The sequence below is a fragment of the Ordospora pajunii genome (assembly GCF_021821965.1).
Source record: "Ordospora pajunii strain FI-F-10 chromosome Unknown Cg_02C, whole genome shotgun sequence".
In the NCBI taxonomy this organism is placed as follows: Eukaryota; Fungi; Microsporidia; family Ordosporidae; genus Ordospora; species Ordospora pajunii.
In genome coordinates, this window is record NW_026848119.1 from 100111 (window position 1) to 113198 (window position 13088).

At 44.1% G+C, this 13088-nt stretch overlaps 10 protein-coding genes across 10 annotated transcripts; 5 read left to right on the forward strand and 5 right to left on the reverse strand.

The window, feature by feature from the left end:
• Nucleotides 1-49: 49 nt before the first annotated feature.
• HK407_02g04060 (uncharacterized protein) lies at nt 50-655 on the reverse strand (the record flags this gene model as incomplete). The annotated part of the gene is made up of 1 exon (XM_060420402.1): nt 50-655. The coding sequence occupies one exon, from the start codon at nt 653-655 to the stop codon at nt 50-52; it is 606 nt and encodes a 201-aa protein (XP_060277416.1).
• Nucleotides 656-693: 38 nt separating this feature from the next.
• HK407_02g04070 (uncharacterized protein) lies at nt 694-1323 on the forward strand (the record flags this gene model as incomplete). Its single annotated transcript, XM_060420403.1, has 1 exon — nt 694-1323. The coding sequence occupies one exon, from the start codon at nt 694-696 to the stop codon at nt 1321-1323; it is 630 nt and encodes a 209-aa protein (XP_060277417.1).
• Nucleotides 1324-1502: 179 nt separating this feature from the next.
• Nucleotides 1503-2108, forward strand: HK407_02g04080 (uncharacterized protein; the record flags this gene model as incomplete). The annotated part of the gene is made up of 1 exon (XM_060420404.1): nt 1503-2108. One exon carries the CDS (start codon nt 1503-1505, stop codon nt 2106-2108), a length of 606 nt encoding a protein of 201 aa, XP_060277418.1.
• Nucleotides 2109-2234: 126 nt separating this feature from the next.
• HK407_02g04090 (uncharacterized protein) lies at nt 2235-2759 on the reverse strand (the record flags this gene model as incomplete). Its single annotated transcript, XM_060420405.1, has 1 exon — nt 2235-2759. One exon carries the CDS (start codon nt 2757-2759, stop codon nt 2235-2237), a length of 525 nt encoding a protein of 174 aa, XP_060277419.1.
• Nucleotides 2760-2904: 145 nt separating this feature from the next.
• On the reverse strand, nt 2905-3300 carry HK407_02g04100 (uncharacterized protein; the record flags this gene model as incomplete). Its single annotated transcript, XM_060420406.1, has 1 exon — nt 2905-3300. The coding sequence occupies one exon, from the start codon at nt 3298-3300 to the stop codon at nt 2905-2907; it is 396 nt and encodes a 131-aa protein (XP_060277420.1).
• A 271-nt stretch (nt 3301-3571) lies between these two features.
• Nucleotides 3572-5497, reverse strand: HK407_02g04110 (tRNA synthetase; the record flags this gene model as incomplete). The annotated part of the gene is made up of 1 exon (XM_060420407.1): nt 3572-5497. The coding sequence occupies one exon, from the start codon at nt 5495-5497 to the stop codon at nt 3572-3574; it is 1926 nt and encodes a 641-aa protein (XP_060277421.1).
• A 117-nt stretch (nt 5498-5614) lies between these two features.
• On the forward strand, nt 5615-7498 carry HK407_02g04120 (DNA ligase; the record flags this gene model as incomplete). The annotated part of the gene is made up of 1 exon (XM_060420408.1): nt 5615-7498. One exon carries the CDS (start codon nt 5615-5617, stop codon nt 7496-7498), a length of 1884 nt encoding a protein of 627 aa, XP_060277422.1.
• An 82-nt stretch (nt 7499-7580) lies between these two features.
• Nucleotides 7581-9701, forward strand: HK407_02g04130 (putative Sec23/Sec24-like protein; the record flags this gene model as incomplete). Its single annotated transcript, XM_060420409.1, has 1 exon — nt 7581-9701. The coding sequence occupies one exon, from the start codon at nt 7581-7583 to the stop codon at nt 9699-9701; it is 2121 nt and encodes a 706-aa protein (XP_060277423.1).
• Nucleotides 9702-9709: 8 nt separating this feature from the next.
• Nucleotides 9710-12487, forward strand: HK407_02g04140 (uncharacterized protein; the record flags this gene model as incomplete). The annotated part of the gene is made up of 1 exon (XM_060420410.1): nt 9710-12487. The coding sequence occupies one exon, from the start codon at nt 9710-9712 to the stop codon at nt 12485-12487; it is 2778 nt and encodes a 925-aa protein (XP_060277424.1).
• A 124-nt stretch (nt 12488-12611) lies between these two features.
• HK407_02g04150 (transcription initiation factor TFIID) lies at nt 12612-13055 on the reverse strand (the record flags this gene model as incomplete). Its single annotated transcript, XM_060420411.1, has 1 exon — nt 12612-13055. The coding sequence occupies one exon, from the start codon at nt 13053-13055 to the stop codon at nt 12612-12614; it is 444 nt and encodes a 147-aa protein (XP_060277425.1).
• Nucleotides 13056-13088: the final 33 nt, after the last annotated feature.

Consider the following 13088-nt stretch of genomic DNA (forward strand, 5'->3'; position numbering starts at 1 on the left):
GCATGTGCTTGGCTGATTGCTTAGGAAGTGAGTGAAATTAATGATGACGCTATTGACGAGCTTTGTTATGATAGATCCACCAGCAATAGAATCTTTTCCAAGGGCTGATGGATTTATTGTCGATGCCTTTGCGGCTGTTTATTGCTTGCAACTGCAAAGTTTTTAGTTTATTGTTGTCTCCAAATAGCACTGACTCCTCTATCAGGTTTTCTATGACAGCAATTGCCTTTTCAAGGCACTCTTGGGTTTCTGAAGTGATGTAACAGTGCAATGGCTCCATGTGCTTGTCTTTGTACGACCCTCTGATGTATATTCTTGATTTTGTGATTCTTTCAAGCTGCTTCTGTGTAGAGCCCTTTGGGCCCAGAATCAATCCAATAAAGTTGCACTCTGGAAATTCCTGGACAGGGATGTACACCTTACTTGAGAAGAGTGTTCCTGAAGCAGAGGCGCTATGACTGAGTGCATGGGTGTTTATTAGTTGCTGCCGTTTTGATCTGAGCCATGCAACAAGGTTTCTGTTGCCTAGTGTTGTAAGATCTGCTATTCTCCTGTTTATTTCGTCCATTCTTGCATCTGTTATGAGTTTCTTGAGTGTGCCGGTGTCTGGTGCCTCGAGCGGCAGAGTGATTATGCCAGGAGCAGTGAATCCCATGGGAGCGTTGAGAAAACATTGTAAATTTTTGCTCCCTGATGACGAGTATATCGAAATGCAACGAGGTTGTGTTTGTGAAGAATTACTACAATGCACTGTGCAATAAGCCTTCAATGATACAGAACTACTATGTGAATGGCTCGAAGCTGACAATATGCAAGGAGACGGAGAATCCTGATGAGTGCAGCGAGGGATTTCTGAAGTATATCAAGAGTAAGATGGTAGGCGTGCTGGCAAAGGTGCTGGTGTCTCACATGTCGTATCAGAAGATAGATGAGGAAAGGTCGATTATCAATGTGGTGGGGCAGTTTGTGTATGGCGATAAGACGCAGAGTAGAATAAGCCATCAGTTTGTTATTGTGAGGATTGAAGGGACTATGTATATCAAGAACGAGATCCTGACGTTCTTGAACGAGGATGTGGTGTATGAAGCGGGCGAAGGAAGGGAGATAGTTGTTGAGTGTGAGAAGGGCAAGGCCATGGAGGGCATAGCGATGGTTTATGGAATGGCTGGGATTGATTCGATGCGAATTGGAAATGATGGAAAGATCAGCATGATGCTTGGAAGCGAGGATGATGTGGGCACGATCAGGAAGAATGCACTGAGCTTCACAGAGAAGGGATTTGGATTGAAGTTTGTATCGAGAGATGGCAAGGAAGAAGAATAATGAGAATAAATGGTATGTTTTAAATGGTGTATGAAGGTCTAGTTGATGGATTAAAGATAAAGATATTTGTTGGGTGGAATGAACATGGAAGAAGAGTAACACAAAGAGTAAGTGTGAAGCAGCATCGATGAAATTTGTGTGGTAAGGCAAATATGTGAATTGAGAACACCCTGCATTGGATGGACGAAGATGCACTTGCAAAAAGGTTTGTGGATGCATATAGCAGAAGGATGGAGCTCCATAGGCAGAGAATGATGGCTTGCGAGAGAATAAACAGAAAGATGGTTGATCAGCAAGTGCTCCGACGAGCGATTGAGAAGAGTAGAGGAATGAACACAAGTGATCTTCAGCAGAATCAAAGTGAGCAGGCCGCAATATTTGGGACAGGAGCATACCGACTGTCGCTGATTGAGATAGGCAGGCTGCCCGTCGAGGATCCTGAGAAGTTCCATACAGAAACAGCCATATATCCAATAGGATATGCATGCAGGAAGAAGTATCGAGGACACGACACATACAACAAGAGATCGAGAGACAGAATTCTTTACATCTGCAGTGTTGATGCAGAGAAAGGGCCTGTGATAACGGCTGATGATGGAAGGGTGTGGCAAGGGCCTGGGATGTGGGAGCAGTTTGTGAACAGCATTGGGAATGTGGTTGAGTATAGGAACATGGAGGAGTTTTTTGGATTCATAAATCCTATGTTAGCCAAGAAGATTGAATCTCTTGGGGATGTTTCGATTTGTAGACGATATGTTCCATGGAACAAAAGAGCCAAGCTGTGATGTGCACGGGAATTTGTTGTAGCATATCGTAATGACTATGAATGCAATATCTATTGTGCTAGCCAAGTAATAAATAGGTGCTGTGTGAATTAAGCATTTAATGAAAGAATTTATTGAGATTTGGTACTAGAAAGCCATCTTGACAAACAGTATGATGGCCAGTAGGATAAATACAAATGAAACAATGTATCTGATTGCCTTAATCTTCCATCTTTTTCTACTTATCACGGCGTTCATTTCCTGGCTTGCCATGGCTGTGTATCTTTCCGCATCTTCAAGATATTGTGCAATGTTGTCAATTGCAAGCCTGGCATCCTGGACTGTGTGGTCGATGTAGTCTGCAACCGAGATGATTTCGTAGATGCCCTGCTCCAGTCTGGACACAGAGCTTTGCCTCGCTATTGATTCTATGTGTGCCTCGCATGCCGATATTTCCAAGTCCAGCTCTCTATACGGCATTATGCCCCTATACCTGTTAATAAGCAGGGAATACTGCCTTAGTAGTCTCGATGGCTGCTGACCAGATTCAATCAACTTATCACAGAGCTGCACTGCATGCTCCATTGCTGCATAATTCTCTTTGCATGCTGCACCACCGCCCTCAACTTTGCTCAGATGCAACTCAAGCTCTTTTAGAACCTCAGCAAGCATGCTCGTCGTGAATCAAAACTCGTGCTGTTTACATTTGCAGCATACCAACTTGAAACCGCATCTCACACAGACCAAATAAACACATCAATTACGATGGAAGGGTATATGAAAACAAGCATCGGCAACGCATTCGTTCGCATACCAATCAGGCACAACGCTTTTTCTCAGTCTCTGTCTGCACTATTCCAACCAGCACATCAATTGCAATGTCAAAGGCGCCATGCTTAGCACTCGCATCTTGCGTCCAGGTATCCTTTGTAGCCAGAGACCTTCGCTTCGACAGTTGCCTGGCATTCTGGAACCACTTCTGAACAGACTTCGGATGCACATTGATCAAAAGCGCAATATCAAATACGCTCTTTGGCGACGGAAATCTTGACATCTTAAATACACTGTTCAGAATGCATGTCTGTAGCCTTGTCTTGCGGAGCTGCTGCTCAGACACATCTATTTTGTGCATCCAGCCAAGCTTCATCAACCCCAGTGCCGCCTCCAGCTCTCTGCACTCCATTACTCTCCCACCATCAATCATGTCGGCCATTTATGGGTCTGTTCCCAAGCGTCACATCCATTTATGCGTTGATATATTAATTATTAACAGAGCATCATCAATATACCTTATAGCCTATGCAATCATCAACTGTATATCCTGCAAATATTAATAATTCATTTAATAACCATTAGACACTTCCCATGCACTGTCAATCCGGCCTTCAACGGTCTCACAGACGACGGTGCTTTCTCACGCTCATGAGCACTGTTTGCAGTATTAGTCGTCAAACGGCTTGCTTAAATATCAATTTCATCCTCCATCAGCATTCAGATCTCTTCTGCTTAGTGAACGGCATCATATTGAATACAAACAATGCATCGCAGTAGTAAAATCCAATCCTTTCAAACTGAACAACCTCGCCTTGCTTCACGCGCATAGCTGCAGACTCCACATACCAGTACTCCCTTCTCATCGAATCATTATTGAATCTCTCAGCAAGGTCCTCGCTTTCCACTTCATTCATCAGGCTTCCATACTCCACAAACTCTGCAACCATGCTTCCCTTCTTTGATATCCATGATATCTTGTTCTTTGTCTTCTTGAAGTCTCCTTCAAGGTGGAGCTTCACTACAATTTTCTTTATCACCCCATTCTCAGCCGTCTTGCTCTTAACTATCGCATTTCCCCAGTTCATCAATGTAAACTCCTCGCCCTCCTCCAACACCTGTCCATCCTCTTGCGAAAGCAAAACACTTTTGGAATAAAAAACCTCCTTCATCCCAAGCCCTACATTCTTCTTGTGCAGTGGTATGTGCATCGAATAATCGTCTGTTCCTTCCACTTCCACCTCAACCACATCCTTGTATCGCACACACAAATACCTTGCTGTTGCTGGATCAACCTTCTTCTTATTAATCGCCCATATCTTGTCCCATGATATCACTGCACTCTTCTGAGACATTCCCTGCATCAGAATATACTCCCTCAGCCCCTCCATACTCATCCCAAGCCTCCTTATTCCTGCTATCGTTGCAAGCCTTGGATCATCCCACCCACTCACAAATTTATTCTCAACATAGTACTTGAGGCTCCGTTTGCTCAAAACAGTGTTTTCAAAGCACAGCCGAGAAAAATCATGGATCTTGGGCTTGTTATCAAGCCTCAGATTCTCAACAAACCAGTAGTACTGCGCATTCCTGTCCCGGTACTCATTCGCCCTCAGCGACAGCGTCACCCCCTCCAGACTATCAACAATCGGGCACGAAAAGTCATATGTTGGATACACCTTATACCGTATGCCAGTTCTGTAATGCTCGCTGTGGCACACTCGGAACATCACCGGATCCCTCATTGCTTTATTCACATTCGACATGTCCATCTTTGCTCTAATGCAATATCCCCCTGCATTTCCTGCAATCATCTCCTCAAAAATCTTTCTATTCACCTCTGTGCTTGCATTTCTGCACTGAGACTCAATTCCCTCTCCCCTTTCCTTCCTCATCTGCTCCAGCGGCGTGTTATCTGCATATGCCTTGCCCTCTTCAATCATGAAAAACCCATACTCAATAATCTTGTCAAAATAGTCGCTTGTATGCGACACCGTGTATTCTACTATCCCCAGCATCCCAATGTCTTCCAAAATCCCTTCTTCAAACTCCTCCCGCTCCTTTTCAGGATTCGTATCGTCAAACCTCACTATCAGCCTTCCTCCATCCTTGCTTGCAAAGTACCAGTTCAGCAGTGCTGCCCTTGCATGCCCTATGTGCAATCTTCCATTTGGCTCCGGTGGAAACCTCGTCACCGCCTTCACAGAAGACACGCCTATTTCCAGATTCCCCTGGTCGCCCTTGAATGCAGTGTTGAACTCCTTCAATAGATTCTTGTTTGCTTTAAATTGCTCTGCATACAGCTCACACACATTTATGAACTTTTGAATCTTGTTCTTATCCTTCATTGCCTTGCTCAGTACTTGGTTGATGTTGATCATCCCAAAAATAATGTCTCTCAGCTCATACGAGCTGATCCTTTCCACAAACGGATCAAGGCGTTCCAGGAGCTTTATTCCCTCCTCCATGGAAATCGATATGGCATATGCATCTAGCACACTCATCAATCCATCAGGAACATGATCTTTTGGAATGCTATTGAGTGCATTTGCATACACCGGCGGGTCAAATGCATCAATGCCGTACTTTCTGTTCAGGATAAAGTTTATAAGCTCTTCTTTGAGTTCCCTCTTCTCCATGCTCAATGGGCTAAAAATATTTCACTGCCACATGTGAGATGCCTGGCACATACACGCATATGCAGTTGAGTGTTTGTAAAAGCATGTAAAATGTATTTTCTGCATGCGAATCATCCAATGCATATGATCGTGCATGCGTTGTTTGTGCCGTATTGTATGCATATAAGCTTTGCATTCATGCATAGCCAAAGCCAAAGCATTTTGTTCAGGTACGCACAAACTCAGAAACCCATGGCGGGCAGAGTTCTGTTCATTGACTTTTGCAAAGTGTTGGAAAGAATCAGCCTGACTCCAAAACGCTTGGAAATCCAGAATATCTTGACCGATCACCTCAAGGACGTATACAGAGATGCTCCAGAAGCACTGGTTGCTGTTTTGTATCTCTCCACAGCCACTGTGTATCCAGAGCATTTCAACATTGAGCTAGGCGTGGGAGAAGGCATGCTGATGGGAGTTGTTGCTGAATACACAGGCAAGTCAGTTGCAGGCATTAAGGACGAATACTTCAAAGAGGGAGATTTAGGGATCGTTGTAATGAAATACAGAGTATCTCAACTGTTCATCTCGCAGGTACAACTTGATGTGCAGGCTGTGCTTGACGGGCTAAGACGAGTGTCTGCAGAACAGGGCACAAAGTGTGTTGCTGTGAAGAAGATGATCATTCTTGGGATGATGTCGAAGTGCTCGCCTCTTGAAGCAAAGTATCTGGTCAGGCTTATCGAAGGAAGGCTCAAGATTGGGCTGGCATTGAAAACAGTGTTGATAAGCCTTGCTGGAGTGTTTTCAGAAGATATGGCATATGAAGTCAAGTCTGCATTTAACCGGCAGCCAGACATTGGAAGATTGGCAGAATGCGTTGTCGATCATGGAATTGCAGGCCTTAGAGAACACTTCCAGGTGACGCCAGGAATTCCACTGAAGCCAATGCTTGCGAACTCTTCGAATGGAATAACAGCAGCATTCAAAAAGGTTGAAGGGCTTGAGTTCATCTGTGAATACAAGTATGATGGAGAACGGATCCAGATCCATAAGTATGGAAGCAAAGTGGAAACATTCAGCAGGAATTCAGAAAATAGCACTGAGAAGTATCCAGACCTGATGGATGTGTACAATGTGTGTGAAAAGGACTTCATTGTTGACGGTGAGGTGGTTGCATACGACAGGAACGAGAAGAAGATCCTGCCATTTCAGACATTGACAACAAGAAAGCGAAAGAGGGTTAATGAAAAGAAGATAGATGTGTATGTGTGTGTTTTTGTGTTTGATTTGATATACTTTGATGGGAGGTCGTATGTTGATGAGCCGCTGGAGAAGCGAAGGAGCACCCTCCGCAATGAGTTCAAACAGATTGAGGGCAAGTTCTGCTTTGCAGAGTCAGTGGACTGCAAAAAGGCAGAGGATGTTGAGCAGTTTTTTGAAAAGTCTGTTGATGGGAATTTTGAAGGCATAATGATGAAGACCCTGGGCACTGATGCTGTGTACCATCCATCGCAGAGAAGCAACAAGTGGATCAAGATCAAGAAGGACTACCTGGAAAGCATGTCTGATTCGTTGGATTTGGTTGTTATGGGAGCATACTATGGAAAAGGGAAACGAACAGGATGGTATGGTGGGTTTTTGCTTGGTGTGTATAATGATGAGGATGATAAGTTTGAGAGCCTGTGCAAGATAGGAACGGGGTTTGCAGATGCATCTTTGGAGAACATATATGAACAGTTGAACAGTAATTTATGTGCTGCACCGAAGAATTATGTATACAAGGACAGTGCCAAGCCTGATGTGTGGGTGGAAGCGAAGTATGTATGGGAGGTTAAAGCAGCTGGCATTTCGGTCTCGCCAACATACTGTGCTGGTGCAATGGATGGAAAGGGAATGTCTTTGCGGTTTCCAAGGTTTGTGAGGGAGCGAGGAGATAAAGATGTGAGGGATGCAAGCACGTCTGCACATATAAGGCAGATGTATCTTGATGCAAATGTAGAGGATTCTGAGGATTTTTGCTGAGATGCACAGCAAGTAATTGGAATGCAGGAGCACAGCATGATAAGAGGACCTGAAAAATTTATGTTGTGTTTGGACTCACCCCATGGACCAGACAGGAATCAATTACAATAATGGCCATGAGGTGGATGAGGAGATGCATCCTGGGTTGATTGTTGATCAGAGTGGGTATTACAGATCCACAGTTACTGCTGTTCCGGAGAAAGACGGCGCTCTGAAGGCTTCTGGGATTCCATTTGTTGTGAATGTCAGCCTGGAGAATTATGAGAACAAAAGCGTTCCTTTGTGTGATGGAGAGATTGTGCGGTGCGAGTATTGCAAGTCGTATTTGAATCCATTTGTTGAAATCATTCCACCTGGGCTGAAGTGGAAGTGCAATATTTGTTTGAAGACGAACGATCTGACTGTGGCATTCCAAGTAACAAGCAGAAGCTCATCAGCAAGTGGGAGTTTATTTGATCCCCGTGCAAATGCGGCATGCAATCAAGGCTATTCGGGCAGGATCGAGCTGAGAAGCATGGTGTATGAACTGGATGCGCCGCCAAATTACTCGTTGAGGACGCCGTCTCCGCCACGGATCTGTTTTCTGATAGAGGCGACATTTGAGTGTATGAAGTACAGGACCGTTGACTCTATTGTGAGAAGTGTTATTGATGGATTGAATCCGGAGTCTTTTGATTCAAGAGCAAGGATGATGTTTATGTTCTTTGATTCTTCGGTGTATATTCTGAGGCAGGATGGCGATTTCACGATTATCTCTGATGCATCTTTTATTCCGTTCTTTGTTGATGATGAGTTCCTATTTCCGTTGGGGCATTCTGTGGATGCATCAAAGCTGAATGCATTCTTCTCAGGCAACAAGTCGACCAGAAACAACTACGGTGATGCAATTAGGATAGCAGAAAGCATTATTGGGCCTGCTGGTGGATGCATAGTTTCTTTTGTGACGACGCATCCGAATATGGGGCCTGGAGTGGTTGAGCCGGCCCAGAGTGGATTGAGATGCAGGTCTGTGTTTTACAAGGAGATGGCAGCATTGCTGGCAAAGAAGTCGATTTCCATGACACAGTTTCTGTTTCCTCGCCTGGGGATCGATCTTCCGACACTGAGTGTGCTCAGCAAGTATACAGGAGGAATGTTGTACTACTACCCAAACTTTGACGGTGCAGACCCGATATTTGTCACGAAGCTTGCAAACGACCTGGCATCGCATCTTGATCTTGATATTGGCATGTATGGCATGTGCAGGATCCGAGCAAGCTCCTCTGTGTTTATCAAGGAGTATTTTGGATCTTTACACCATAGATCAGCAGATCTGCTTTCGTTTTCAACGTTTTTCCCTCCGCATTCCTTTAGTTTTGAGGCTGAGCTGACGAAGGAGGACGGATCAAAGGGAGTGTGCTTCCAGGTTGCAATGCTCAGAACGCTTATAACAGGAGAGAGAAGGATCCGGGTAGTGAACTTCTGTATTGACAGAACAGCAGCATCCATTTACACTGTTGTTGATTGCTGTGCTATTGCACATGCATTTGGAATGAAGGCATTCTTCTTTGAATCGAAAGAAAGAGGAGGAGGAATTGAGTACTTGAGCAAGTCTATCAAGGAGATAGTGAAGGCATACAAACAGCATTCGAACACGACAGTGATGCTGCCACAGCCTCTTGAGATGCTGCCCATGCTTATTCTGTCCCTTTGCAAGTCGATTCCTCTGAGGCCTGCATCATACACGCCTGTAGATTATAAGTCGTATTACACATATCTGATTAGCAACTCGTATCCAAAGCTTGTGGATGTAATAATATATCCTACGCTCATTGCATTGCACAGACTTGATGTACTGCAGCCATTGAACCTTACGCTCAGCTGCCTGGAAGCCAATGGGCTGTATCTTTTGGATACGGGCGTTACGATATTTTTCTTTGTTGCCAGAGATTGCGATCCGTCGCTTCCTGAGCTGCTTTTTGATTCATCCATGGGATCTGAAAGGTTTATTTTTGATCCTGAGCAAAATGAGTTCAGCGATGCGGTTAGCCAGATAGTTAGGAGTTTGAGGAGCAATAGGTATCTCACGCCCAGCTATGTGCTTGTGAGGGATGACGGAAGAAGTAGCATATACAAGGATATATTCTTCACGTATTTTGTAGAGGACGAGCTGTATGGGCTTCCGTCGTATGCTAAGTTTTTGGAGATGCTGAAGAGCCAATAAAGTTTTTGATGGAGTTGTTGCTGGTTTATGAGTGTTTAGGATGTTTGTATGATGCCCTGATGCAAGGAGAGCTTGAGGTTGTAGCAGGCAGACTGAGAAAGCTTGCGATATCTGAGGGGCGTGATGACTATCAGATGCTGGTGGCAAATGCAGATAGGTATGGCAACAAAGCTGAGATATTTGAGCTACTAGGAAGGAGATGCAATGCGCTTTGTGAGGTGATGCCTTTGCTGTTTACTTTTTGCTCGAAGCTTAGAATTGATGACGAGAGCCTGCTTGGGAGGATAATTGACTTTATCCGAGGATGCAAGGAAAGCAATTCGCGTGAGGAGTGTGAATGGATAGTCAAGATATTGTTTCTTATTGTTGAGATGAGCAAGGAGAAGAGGAAGGATTCTGGAATACGATTGAAGCTTATAGAATGCATCAAGATCTATGGGGAGCGGGCTGGGATAGTGAGCCATCTTATTGACTTGATGGGCAGTAAGAGCGGAGGAGATGCAGTGTGGCCGATCCTTGAGTCTGTTCCGTCGGTATGTGGAGAGTTTGTTAGGGCTTGTATGAATCAAACAAGCCAAGTTGTGCAGAAGAATTTATCTGTTCTGCTGCCACAGCTATCTGAAAGGCATGCGGAGCTGTTCTGCGACTATGAAAGATTCGATGAACTCTGTGATTCTGAGCACTTTTTTATGCGAAGCTGTTTTCTTGAGGTGTACATGAATCTTGTTGAATATTTCAAGGCGAATGGGAACGTTGAGAAGATGAATGATCTTGTTGATCTGATTGTAGAGAGGATGTCTGATACGTACTTTCTTGTCAGGCAGAAGGCGCTTCATACGCTTGGGACGTTGTTTGAAAGGAATTCGATATCTATTGGAAAGCGAGCACATGTGATTGATGGTGTTTGTGGAAGGATACTGGATAAAGCGGTTGCTGTAAGGAAGCGGGCAATTAGTCTGTGCTGTAGAGTGTTGGCGAACCATCCGTTTGTGTCTGAGCAAACGCTCGAGAAGAGAGAAACAAGTGGCATTGTGGGTGATTGCGAAAGACGATACTATGAGGATCTGAATGATTTCCATGATTCGATGAAGAAGGCACAAGGAAGCATTATGGAGCTGCTAAGTGGAGAAGTTAGAACAGAAGCAGGAGATTGCATTGAGTTTGTGAAGCTTGCACTGCATTATGGGATAGAAGGCTCTGAAGAAGCATTCAGACTGATATTCAGGCTTGTATGGACGCGTGAGGTGGATTTATTGGCACAGTCGTTTAGGGATCTGCTTGTACAGAAGAAACAGGGTGGCATGCATGCATTTGTATTTCTGAAGAGATTTGTAAGGCAAGACGGAGACTACTCATTTGAGAAGATTCTCAAGGAGCTGTGCGTACGAGGATACGTAGACAAGTGTTTTGCAAGTGAATTGAGGAGTATATTTATGCAAGGATCATACTTGTTTGAGTCATCGTATTTACTGCTTCACACAAGCAGACCTATATCAGTAGATAGTTTACGTGAGATGCTACTGTACACCACAAAGATGTTGTTTTCTAGTAAGGGAGAGGATGAGTTGGCAAGCATGCTGAGTGTGTATAAGAATGTGATTAGAATGCGGGCAAGGCAGAAGGTGGATGCTGCAGATGAGATTATTACCCTGATGATCAAGAACCTGGCAAAGATGGTTTTTTTTGATCATCAGGCTGTTGAGATGACAGTAGATGCAGTATATGGTCTGAGTGCACAGCCAGAGACAAGCAGTGTGGCATTGATACAAGGGCTTTGCAGTGCGAGCAAGGGCGGAATGAAGATTGCTTGTGCAGTTGGATGTGTAGCCATAAGACATATGCAATATCTCGAGGAGCTGGAGAAGCTCGTGAAAGCAAACCGAATAAGTGTTAATGTCGACAGGTCTGTGATTACACCTGAGATTACAGAAAGGAGAAAAAGCATCAATGCATCTAGATTGAGCATTAGCGTGATGGCCAATGAAGAAGGAAGGGCAGATGCAATGGCACGTGATGCTGAAATTGAGACGGACGTCAATATTTCGCCAAAGCTTATGGATAGAAGCGAAGAGGAGATATCCGATTTTTTTTTCTATGTTAAGGAGAAGGAAATGCTATATGGACACAACAGCGTTGTTTGCAAGTTCAAGAGGATGATTGAAGATATGTGTGTGTCTGTATGTGATGATGCGAGGGTTGTTGCATACACTGCGCTTTATAAGCTGATGTGTGTTAGCTTTGAATATTTCTCAAGCCATTACCAAGCATTTATTGCATCGATGAGGCATTTTGATGCAAGGATTAGAGCGAATGCGGTTGTTGCAATGAGCGATTTCCTGCAGAACTACAACACAGCTGTTGAAGGCGATTGCGGCTTGTTGATCGATGCGCTTGGAGACGTAGACATTGATGTGCGAAAGAATGCGTTTCTTGTGATTCACATGCTTTTGGCAAATAACATCATTAAGATCAAAGGATATGGAGGCAGGCTTGTTACCTTACTAGGAGATAATGACCTGAGTATGAGAAGAATGGCAGAGAATCTACTCATCCAGATATCCAAGAACGAGACGATGATGGCAGCTTTGTTTTACGAAGCTGTTACTGCGCAAGAAGCCACTTTGATTCCACACATTGAGTTTCTTGCAGAGTTGATTGGAGAAAAAGTACGAGAGAGTTTGTTTGCAAAGATATCAAGATTAAAGATTCATCCAGATCTTGTGAGGCATATTCACGATGCATTTTGCCTTGATTCAAAGCTCAGAGAGGAGTTACCTCTGAGCTAACAAATATACAATAAAATGTCAGCTGAAGCGTTTGCATAATACTCTAAGATACTTACTTTAATTTAACATTTATTCTATCTTTAATGCATTGATGGGGTGTTTATTAGCACACTAACTGCTTCATTCAATGCCAGGGTGCTTTCTTGAATACCTTTATGCAAGGTGTCTTCTTGTACAGCCGCCTGTATGCCTCATGTATATGCGATGGCAGCAACGGCCCTTTTTCCAAACGTTCAGATTGCACTTCCTTTGCTACCTCTGTCATCTCTCCAACAAACACCTTTGCAAGGCCGCACACAGCAATCACAAAGTTTGGATTTACTGCTTGCCCTATGACACTGCTTATGTATTTCTTGATTGCTGCCTTTGGAAACCCACTGCCTCGGAACTTTTCATATCTGTGCAGTTGTTCCTCAGACATCGATCCCGTAATTGACTGGACTCTCCTGGAGTCGTCTCTTCTGTAAGTCGAGTCGTCGGTCATCATGTTAAGATCGTCGGATTCAGATTCAGATTGCATCTCTCGTGCACTTTGATCTCGCTCCATATCGTCATTGCTTTCACTCATGTAAGGGCTAAAGCAGTAGGCAAAAGCAATCCC